This window comes from Patella vulgata, chromosome 6, assembly GCF_932274485.2.
Source record: "Patella vulgata chromosome 6, xgPatVulg1.2, whole genome shotgun sequence".
NCBI classification, from domain to species: Eukaryota; Metazoa; Mollusca; class Gastropoda; family Patellidae; genus Patella; species Patella vulgata.
In genome coordinates this window covers 65,636,508-65,648,277 of record NC_065884.2, presented here as the reverse complement: position 1 = coordinate 65,648,277, position 11,770 = coordinate 65,636,508, and the positions used below count along the sequence as shown (strand labels likewise).

The 11,770-nt window shown below is 37.4% G+C and overlaps 1 protein-coding gene across 1 annotated transcript in view; it reads left to right on the top strand.

Moving 5' to 3' along the window:
- Nucleotides 1–7,317: 7,317 nt before the first annotated feature.
- LOC126823322 (peripheral-type benzodiazepine receptor-associated protein 1) overlaps nt 7,318–11,770 on the top strand; it is a 220,852-nt gene continuing 216,399 nt past the window's right edge. The window contains exon 1 of the mRNA XM_050552083.2: nt 7,318–8,382. Coding sequence (XP_050408040.2) covers nt 7,360–8,382 — 1,023 coding nt within the window. The 5' untranslated portion in view covers nt 7,318–7,359. The remainder of the gene's footprint in view (nt 8,383–11,770) is intronic.

Below are 11,770 nucleotides of genomic sequence, written 5' to 3'. Positions count from 1 at the left end.
CCCAAATTAGGATATATTGGACCACATTGAAGTTGCTGTATTCATGGGCAGGAATAGCAGGAAAACACGTTTGCGGCAATTAAATTAAATAATTAAAACTTTCTCCCGACGGCAATGTTTTCTTGGATAGTTACCGTGGAATAGAAAGAGCAGCATCCCTTAAAATGGAGGCCATGTCCTTTCAGTTGCAAGTACTTGATGACTGTCCTATAACGAGATGTGTCCTTTTCTGGTGATTTCTTATGTTCACAAGATGATCTGGTACGAAGACCATGATATATTCAATGATTATACTTGTTGGTGGCAAAAGTTTGTTTCAACCCAACTGAACTTTTCAGTCAGCCTTGTGTGCGTTGAAAAATCAGTCATTTATCGATATGAAATTATATCGGAAATTACAAAAATTCACATGTCAAGAGAACAAAGAACAAAATGCGAATTGCACGCATTTTATAACCAAATTCCACACACGCTGATGGTAAAAGCCGCAGTAACAGCTGCGAGATTAAAATCACAAAATAACCGTAATAAAATCTCGCAAAATGACGACCGAATTTTCTGGAACTGCAGTTTAAGTTTGAGAACTAGAGACGCTGGATCAAAATCAGAATTGTCTGATTTTCTGAAACTCTGAACTCTGGTTGTTAACTGCATCACCCCACCCAATGGCCGGATTTCGGCCACTTCATTTCGCGGGATGGATAATTTTCACATTTTTCCTTTCACATCCACTAAAATTTTATTTTTTTCATCATTTGGCCACTGCCCGAAAAATTATTTTGCCCTACTCCGGGGGTCTATCAATATGCCATATATTTTTTTGAAAATTTGAATTTGAGTTATGATTCGTTGTTTTGTCGCTATCGTCGAGTGCGTGTGGCCAATCTCTCTCAGTCGCTTTTAAACGCGAACTTGCTAGAATTTGCCTGGTCTCCAGTCCGGCATATGCGCTTTCTTTTTTTCCATCACCGCCATCTGTGAAAATTTTATTTGTTATTGTTTCGACGTTTTACAGGCATGAGTTCGCCTGGCGATGTGGAGGAAGCGTCAAAGCGGCCAAAGTTTGCCAGTTTCTGTGCTTTGGCAGTGACCTCGTCGAGTTTCTGCCGATATAGGCCAAATTGACGCTATAAGAGGCTATGTATTTTCAAACTTTCCCACCGGGTGTCGCCCCCCACCCCCGCTCCTCTTCTGTGACCCCCTAGAATTAACGTTGCCAGAGGGATGTGCTCCGAGAAAATTTCCTTAAAATAGGCCATGGATAAGAAGCATAATTAGCTCAGAAACGGATTATTTCTTTATTAATTTCACGCATGGTCAATGAAGAATTCACGGAATGTGTTTTAACTCCATTCGGAATAGACGTATTAGGGAATACGTTTGTGAATGATTTTCACAGCACGGAGTAGAAATATGACGAATACCCAACAGACGATATAACCAACGAAAGCCATCTACGAAAGTTTTGGGTAAAATCTTTAGCTGGGCCTCTTTTTACTCCGATTGAATTCAAATCTTAATTTTGTTTTCTTAATTAAATACAAACCTCGTGGGTTTTCTCTGGGTCCTCTGGTTTCTTCCCAATGCTAAAGACCCCTACCCGCAAGCGAATTATTAAAATAAAATTGAACCATATGTTAGTCCCGAAATGACGTAGTTTGTGTCGAGTGGACGTTAAACCCTGTCCCCCCCACCCCCATCTCTCTCTCACATAAATGAAATGAGGTTTAATGTCCTACGGTTCTGCTCCTACTCTGCTAATGAAGACGGTCATATACACCATGCAGTGTACTATGAGAGAATTTTGCCCGGACAGCAGCGCTATGGTCTACTCTGATTTTGAATTCTAACTGGCTTTTCGCTCCATCCGAACGACTATACGTTGTCCCTTGCCAGACCCTCGGTCCTACACCACTGACAATATGGCACCACCCAGGAAAATCCTGATGAACTTTCTCGGCCAACACCTGGATCGAAACAACCTCTAGGTTAGCGAGACAGCGCCCTACTCACTGAACCACAGTGGTCCAACCTTATTAAATAATCATAAGAAATGATATGGGGTTTAACGTCCTACTGTTCTGTTCCGACTGGGCTAATGAAGACGGCATAATATACGCCATACCATACAGCTAGTGTGCTATGAAGGACATTTTTTCCCGGACAGCGGCGCTACGGCCTTTGATGTGCATGCCAATTTGTACACGGGGCCTCGATCGGTTTTTCGTCCAATCCGAACGACTAGACTGCTGTCTTTGTCAGGCCCTCCGTCTTGCACCACTGACAAGGGCGCGAAACCACGCCGGGAAATCCCAGTGATCTTTCTCGTCGGCCAACACCGGCATCGAACCCGCGACCTCCAGCGTCTTCCTCACTTAGCCACCCTACGTGGCTCCATTAAATAATCAATTTGAGTACATTGTAGCGGGGAATTAAAGCCGTGAGAAATATGATATTTTCCGAAAAATGCAAACCACGCTCCGTTACTTTAATTAAATATTGTATATCAATTTCCGTAGAAATGAAATGAAATGGGGTTTAACGTCCTACTGTTTTGCTCCTAACCTGGGCTAATGAAGACGGGCGTACGCCATACAGTGTGCTATGAGGGAAATTTTGCCCGGGCAGCGGCGCTACGGCCTACTCTTATATGGAATTCCAACTGCTAAGGGATCTTTTACGTGCATGCCAATGTGTACACGGGACCTCGGTTTTCCGTACCATCCGAACGACTAGACAGCTGCCCTTCATCACTGACAAGGGGAAACCACGCCGGAACCATTTCCGTAGACTACCGGTACTTATAGCCTATTATTTAAAAAGCCGGGGAATACTAGATATGGCTCGAAATTCGCGCACGATCGGCATCGGTGACTTTGAGAATTGGGACTTGGGTTTAAAAAAATTACATAATTACTGCAGCTATATATTCCTAGTTTATCATCAACGAAAATAAGAAAAGCCATAATGACTAATATATCTGAGACCGCGTGCCCAGACAAGATAACGGTGCACGAAATTCCCGCGGATTTAATGAGACGTTATTATTTGATTACCCAGACATCGTTTTTATAGTATGTAGTCCATGTTTGACAATCTAGACTACACGGCAACTGACAAGCGAACGAAGTTGTGTACATCACGTGATTAACGAGCCAACAAGGTAGCTTTGTGCGCCCAGTAACCTTGTAGGAATAATAGCGTAAAATAAAGACCCTTTAATCGAGTCAATAAAGAGAACGAGTGTCAAGTATATGTTCTTTTCACTGTTATATCAATCCCGATGGATTAACGATTAATCCACGAGGCGGATAACAAAGGGATTAACCTATCCTGAAAGATGAACAATAGAGCACGTGCATCCAGTATCCGTAACACGACCACGAGAGATAATAACAGAAACTGACGACCAAAAGCACGTGTGTAATGTTCTGGAAGTGAGATACAAGCTTGCAGCAGGTAGGGTCACGTTGCGGGTATTGTTTTGATAACAGACGAGGTCATATAAATAAGTCTGTTACGCTAAAGGTGTTTTATTAATCTGTCCGATATCTTTGATTTAATACGTAAAAACTCTGTGTAGATGTTTAATATCGCAAATAGCAAATCGTTGTCCTTACTTAAAATTAAAATTTCTTGTTGGGTCAATTTATATACAGTAACAGACATTACAGGTATCGGGCTACATTTAATTTTTTTTTTTGTGATAGATAAGATAAATTTAAGATAAGATTTTATTCCACAAACATCGTATAAAGAACAGCATGGAAACATGTGAATGTATATATATTACACAGAAAATTACAAATATAACAATCAAATCTTAGGGTTTCATGAATGAATAATTAATATCGATATTATTTTTAAACACTGTATAAATATGAGTAAAGAAAAAAAATAACAAATTTTACTCCTGGTAAATATTAATAATGATTCATTAAACAACTGGATACACAATAAAGGGAACAATACAACAAGTAACTTGACAATAACATCAAACAAAATTTAGATAAATGTCTAAGAGTATGGAGAATATATATATTTTTATGGTATATTAATCTATTCAATGTCTATTTTTGCACATTTCATAATTATATGGCATTGTGTATGAGGTAAATATTGGTATAATCCCTGAATTATTGGTATTATAAGCATTGAGGGGGTCACAGTGGTTTAGTGGGTAAGATGCTTTCTGCTAGCCTGGAGGTCGGGTGTTTGATCACTGCATTGGCCGAGAAAGTTCATCCAGATTTTCCGACGTGGTTCCCCCTTGTCAGTGATACAGGACGGAGAGCCTGACAAGGACAGCTGTCTAGTTGTTCGATGGGACGAAAAAACAGAGGTCCTGTGTACACATTGGCATGCACGTAAAAGATCCCTTGACAGTCGGAACTCGATATAAGAGTAGGCCGTAGTGCCGCTGTCCGGGCAAAATTACCCTCATAGCACACTGTATGGAGTATGCCCGTCTTCATTACTTCATTAGCCCAGTTCGGAGCAGAACAGTAGGACGTTAAACCCCATTTCATTTTTATTTCATTTTCATTTCGGTATAATGAAATAACTTGACAAACTAAATCCAGTTCACTTTTGGGTGTTATACCCAGGTATGCTCCGTTTTTCTCCCACTGCTAAAGACCCCTACGAGCAAGCGAATTATTGAACTAAAATTAAAAACCATATGTTAGTCCCGAAATGACCTAGTTTGTGTGAGTGGACTTAAACCCCATCTCTCTCTCTCTCTCTCTAAATAGGGGGTTGGATGGCCGAATGGTTAGAACGTGCATGCTGTATCATAAGGCCTGTCTTTAAGACAACTGGCATGGTTTCAAATCCCAGGATGTACGTGACAAGAAGTAGGGTCGCCTGTCCAACCTTGTGGGTTTTCTCCGGGACCTCCGGTTTCCCCCCACTGCTAAAGACCCCTACGCACAAGCGAATTATTGAAATAAAATTGAACCATATGTTAGTCTAGTTTGTGTGTGTGGACATTAAACCTCATCTCTCTCTCTCTCTCTCAATATAAATGTTGGCTATTCCTTTAAACAATATTTATTCACTGATATTAAGGATATGATACAAATACAAGCTAAAGCTTGGCTATTAAAGGGGCAATAACACTCTTGCTGGCTTGACAGCTCCAGAAAATAAAAAATAGCCTTATTCTAAGTACTAGATGTGTTAGTGTCCTACCTGTTGTGTAAATTATCCATTAAATCCTATTTTACTTGTCCAGAGGGTTCAAAAATATTTTTAAATCCATTGCACGTTTGAAAAGCTTTACGTCAGGCTTTTCAAATCATTTAGTTGAATTTTTCCAATTTTTTAAATTAGGTGTGTTAAGATGAAATTTGTATCATCAATTAATTGGAATACCGGTATTGTAAAATAGTACAATTTGTTGACCAGAATAAAGATTGGGACATATTATTCAGTTACAACAAGAGTGGTATTGAGCCTTTAATGTTATCAATAAATACTGTGATATTTATATGGTGGTGTTTAATTCTTTATAGAGTGTGTTTATAGCATGTACGAGACCAACAAAAATACCCTTTATTTATGGTCTATAGACTTGTTGTATTCACCTTTTGTTGTACCTGGATAATTAGGATTATAAGTTGTTGAAAGGGGGACATGTTGATATACTATTAAAAGACAACTGATTATTATAAATAAATAATAATATTAACCCTTTTGATCCATACAGGTAGTCCGTCTTTAATAGTTTGAAGTTCAGGGGTTTATTTCAATTAGGGGTTTAAAGAAGGTAAATCGGGTGTAAAAGAATTCACAATGAGTGGTGGTGGGGGGTGGGTGGCATAGTGTTTTTGGGCCATTAGCCCTGTTATACTACTTTACACCTGCGTAACAAGGAGTAGGGTCTTCCCATATTCCTGAAGCAATGGCCGGAGAAATCCCTTTCTGGTCATTGCTGAATTGGCTTCTGATACTTGAGCTTTTGAGGGAGTGTGTGTATTCTTCCCGTTCAATCAAATCTATCCCAAGTACAGCAACATGACAGCCTTTCGTTCAATCTGGGATCTTCCCTAAAACTTTGGACAGTGATTTAAGGTATTAAAAACGGTGAAAGTATTGTTCGGCTCCAAACAGTAGTGTTTACATTGTATCCGTGTTGATAGCCTTGTTTGTCACACAATTAGTTTTTCTGCAATATTCTGCTATGCACTGGTTAATTGGGCGTAATAAAGTCGTGAGTCATGACGTAATGTTTTGTTAACATATTTGGTTTTATTTGGAGCTCTGTTTAAAGCGTAATGAGATATTGTTACGCAGTTAGCTAATAAATGTTAATCGGACTATTGACCAGTCATAATTTGGAACAGAAATTTGCTTCCATTACAGCAGTTTTAAGTGGGATTAGCTCTAATCAAACGAAACACTGTGAGGAGTATGAGTCTTCCCAACCTAGTGGTTCTTCTCAACTTCTCAAGGTCCCCCCCCCCCCCAGTTTTCCCAGATGTCCCCCCCCCCCAAGTTACCTACCTCTGCTGAGGATTCCTGTGCACGATTATAGAATTAAAGATGTAACAAGTCTCAAAATGTCTCAGTAGTTCAATATTTTTGCCATTAAAATTTAGACTTTTTTCATTTCAGCAGCTGTTACAAATACACCTTTGTGAAGCTTTTTAAGTATGGGTCACTGTATGCTTTCAAAAGTGAAAAAAATATCAACTTCAAATTCAAATGAATAAAAAATATTTTAGATTTTTAAAATTGCACAGTACCTAATTGAAAAGTATATTACTGAAGATCACATTTTTATTTTATGCACATGTCCAATGTAATTCTGAAAATTTGACAGAGAAACATGTTTCTGTAATTTAGTCGATCATAACTCCCTTAATATTGTTTAATTCAACTACCAAAATTTATCATAGGAATTGTTCTATAAGTATAAGCATGTGTTTATTTTCTTTCCAAAAAGTCACAGAAAATATATTAATTTGAGTTTCAAAATACAATTTATTGAAGTGAGACAGCATAACGCAAAAAAATGGCTATTTTTGAGACATGTTTATAATAGCTGTAACTCAACAACGAAGATATATATTGACTTGAAATTTGGTAGTCATTAGGAGAGGTCATTATTACAAATATTGAATATAAGAAAGGACTGTAAATTGTGGAAGTTGTTTCCAAATTGTATATAAACATAAAAAAATTGAAAACTGGACAAATACTGTGTTTTAGCTGATTGTACTTTATTTTCATTTATATTTTTAGGAATGCCAACCGGACATGGGGTTACAACCTTAACTTCCATATTCAACACCTACAAATCTTAGCTTCCAATTTCATCTTCCTTCAATTCAAATCCCGTAAAAAACAAACAAAATGGAGGCCTTTCTACCAAGACGTCAGGTCAGCACAAGTAGTGCCAGCTTAATGGACGATTTTGACTGGGATTTGAATGAAATAAGTCGGTCTTCCAGCCCTTTGAGTGCCGTATCAGAAGGACCCAGACCTCTCCGCACAACCCACCATTCCAGAAGCAAACACGAATCAAGACATAAAAGGTCGAAATATGAAAGTGACAGTCAAACTAATTGGACTAAATTACGAGCAGAATTAGAAGTGGAGCGAGTCAGAATGAGGGAATTGCAAAAAGAAAAAATCGCCGAGTTACATAAATGGAAAGATTCTTACGAGCACGAAAAGAAAAAAGAACTGAGTGTTTTGGAGCAAAGATTAAAAAGGGACAAAGAGAAGGAACTCGAAAAAATTAAAACGGAACTCGAGAAATTAAAAGATCAAGAATTGCAACAAGTTTTAAAATACAAAGATGAAGAAATAAAGCAGTTAAAGTCTTCATTATCTCAGGATGAACTTTCGATCAGCGAATCCATCAGCAGCCGATTAAATATCAGTGGTGTTTCGACGCAGGATGGAATCGAAAATTCCTCAAAAAAATCTTTACCAAATGCTCATTCTTTCGAATTGATGAGCAAAATGGAGGAAGAAATTCAGAAATTGAAGGACGAGAAATTTTACTTGGAAGACAAATATGGAAAGAAATGTAAGGAAAATCGACGTAAAGATAAAGAATTTAAAAAAATGAAGGACGACTATGACCGAGAGTTACGCAAGATGGTCAAAGATTCAAAACAGCTAGCCATGTGTAATTTGAAAAAATTGAAAATAGCCGAGTTGGCATTAAGTGAGAGCATGGTTTCGGACGATGACAGTGTTTCTCTTCATTCGATACTTTCGGAAAATTTAAGCGTGAGAAAACTTCCAAATGTGCAAGAGGACAGTGAAAATGTCCAGCCATCCGTTACTATGGAAACGGTTACTATGGAAACAGAAGGTAAACAGTCAGATAGTGTACATGTTCAAGAAGATGGACAAGTCGATGAGGTAAGGATAGTTTTATTTTCTAAAAATTTCTTAAAATGACAATTTACACCTTTGTAGATGAACTGTACAACGCAAAACCAAAAGTCCAACTGCATCCACATAATTTTCAGGTAGAATTAATGGGCGTCCTCGCTAGAGATAAAGGGACATAATTTATAGGCGAGGGGATCCCACGTGACCTCATTGTTTACCGTATACATGTAGTACAGTTTTCCTGTACATTCATTACGAACTTGTGTGTTGACAAACGTTAGTTTTTGTCGTTAATATGGAATTTAATACCGATACGGTTCTCTTACCATCGATAAGGTCACGTGGAACCGAGTTTTTACTAGCGACACCTGATGGGAATTCCTTCAGCGAGGACACCCATTAAGCATACATGTGAGTAATGTAACAAAAAACACAATAACTGTTATTAAACACTGATATAACACGGCAGTCATAGAAGTGTTCACATACATTGATACACACTCATTTGTATCTTTAAAGGACAACATTGGTGTCAGTCATTATAAAATATGTGATAGAGCTTGTTAAATACATCCCAAATATGATTTTAACACAGAGATCATTGCTACGGGAGTTGTGTAACAAGCACGTGAAGAAACGGCAAATGACGTCAAACATGACAAACATGAGTTGTCCTTCTATATAACTGACTGAAGTAATGACACCAATATTGTCCTTTAATAGTAAGTGCAGGAAGATCACACTACACACCAAACAAAATCTATAAGATAAACCTGTACAGACAAGACAGAATATAGACATTGCAAAAAATAAACAAATGAATGGATCCCGGGGCCAGCTGTAAGCGTCCACTACGCTGTACAGGCCCAGGGCCTGTAATGTACAGGCTTTACTCAAAATGAAGAAAAAAGGATTTACAAAAAAAAAACATAATAGAGAGAGAGAAAAATGGGGTTTAACATCCACTCAACACAAACAAGGTTATATCAGGACTAAAATATCGCTCAATTTTATTTCAATAATTCGCTTGTGTGTAGTTGTCTTTAGCAGTGGGAAGAAAACAAAGAACCTGGAGAAAACCCATGAGGTTGGACAGACAACCCTATTCTTTGTCACATACAAGTGTGAATCAAAACCACAACACTTGACTCAATTACAGACCTTATGATCTAAAGTGTGTGTTGAACCATTCGGCCACCTAACCCTCTCAAAGTTATAAGATTTGACACAAAGTTGTGAGAATATGTAAATAAGTGCAGAGATAATAAAATAAAATCTCTATGTTTAGTCCGAGATAAAAAATACTTATGTTTACATGTACTTAAATCGTAGACCCTACATTTTTTTCTTAATAGCCAGGCCCTTCATGTATAACTCGGTCTTGGAGTAGTTTTCTGTGGACAAATTGTCTTATCGTTTTCAAGCACCAAGCGAATTATTGAAACAAAGTTCAACCATACAGTATGTTAGTACCGAAATGACTAGTTTGTGTTGAGTGGACATTAAACCCCATTTCTCTCCCTCTCTCTTTATCATGTATAAGATTTGAAGACACAATCCCACTTGATATAAACAAACAATATACATACAATAACTACTTTATTTATACTCTCTTTAGTTCCGTTAGATCACTGTAATATACAAGATAAAGTCTATAACTATTTGACAATAACTGTCACATTGTACTGTAACCATGCTCATTGGAATGTAAATGATATTCGTTAAGAAGTAGATGTCGAGTGAACGTTAAACCCCTGGTATTTCTCTGTTTATTTGTATCATATTTGTGTACAGGTGTAGGCATACCAGATTTTTTTTATAAACACAGGCCTGGAATTAACGGTTTTAGATGTACCTGACAAAATGTCAGGCACTAATGAAATAGTACATGTACCAGACATTTTCAACTTAGTGCCGGACATGTATTAATAATATCAAGAAAAAAGACAAATCAGTGCCAGACAAAATGACCGGCACCAGAGGCTTGAATCTGTGCCTGACATTGCCTGTGACAGGTGCTTATTTCCAGGCTTGTGATAAAAAATATTTTTATAAACAATAGGTGAATTGTATTAGGGAACAGGCTATGCCTATGTGTAACCTCTGATTAGATACATATATAAAGTAATAGGCCTATATTTAATTTGAGAAGGGCACAGGTTTGAGTGCCTGACATTTTTTTGCACCGATTGAACCGATTTTCACTTGTTTTTAAAAACCTTAGTGATATTATGGATACTACTGACTAGGATATCAGTCTCGAATATTCTTGTTTGAATTTGACCCCTAGTGTTGTGGAATAGATAGATCAAATTATAAAACCCTAAAATCAAATAATAACACCCCAAAAAAGTCAAAATTACAATACAAAAAAAAAAAAAAAAATCCAAATTATTCAACTTGAATAAAAATATATCCTAGTTGTGAAAAATAAGATATATGTAAATACCTTATTTAAGAAAGATAAACAAAATATTTAAATTTGTCAACATGAATATTCAGTACATGAATATTTAAACAAAAAATTAAATAATTTGAATAATTTGGATCCTTTTTATGCATACAAATATAGATATGAAAGGTTTGTTTTCTGATTGTCAACTATCAAACAGTTCACTTCACAGATCCTCAAGATTCTTGTCATAAAATATTGTATAAATTGTACTTGAGTATAGACTGTAGATATAGAGAAGGGGAGGTTAACCAGGTATCCAGGTATCAGTATAGGTAGAAGTTGGTTTGTAAAGGTATCCAGGTATCTGGAGATTGTTTGATCAGTGATCAGCCAATGTATTCAACAATCAACCAATAAAACTCATAGATAAACCAAATCAACTAGGGTTCTCTACATTCTATTACTTAAAGGGACATCTTATTTAATACGTCTATCTTATTCTATATTGTATAATTATGTGTTTATTGACCAAGGAAAGTATGCCTAGTTTTTTGGATCGGACAAAAAATTAAGGTCAAGAGAGAAATTGGGTTTAACATCCACTTAACACAAACTAGGTCATTTCGGAACTAACATATGGTTCAATTATATCTCCATAATTCGCTTGCACGTAGGGGTCTTTAGCAGTGGGAGGAAATCTGAGGACCCGGAGAAAACCCACGAGGTTGTATAGACAAACCTACTCCTTGTCAAGTACAACCGGGGAATCGAAACCACGCCAGTTGACTCAGTGACAGACCTTATGATACAGCGCGCACATGCTAACCATTCAGTCCCCCTCTACCCCCAAATGGTCAACAAGCTCCACCTAAAGGTACTCTCCTGCAGTTGGAATGTGCTGAAGAGTACCTTTAGGTTGAAATGCCACTGCCCAGGCAAAACTTTTCCCTTCACATGTAGGCTTATCCATTGTAACGAAAATTAACATATGTAAGTCTCAAAATGACTGAAGTATCTTTG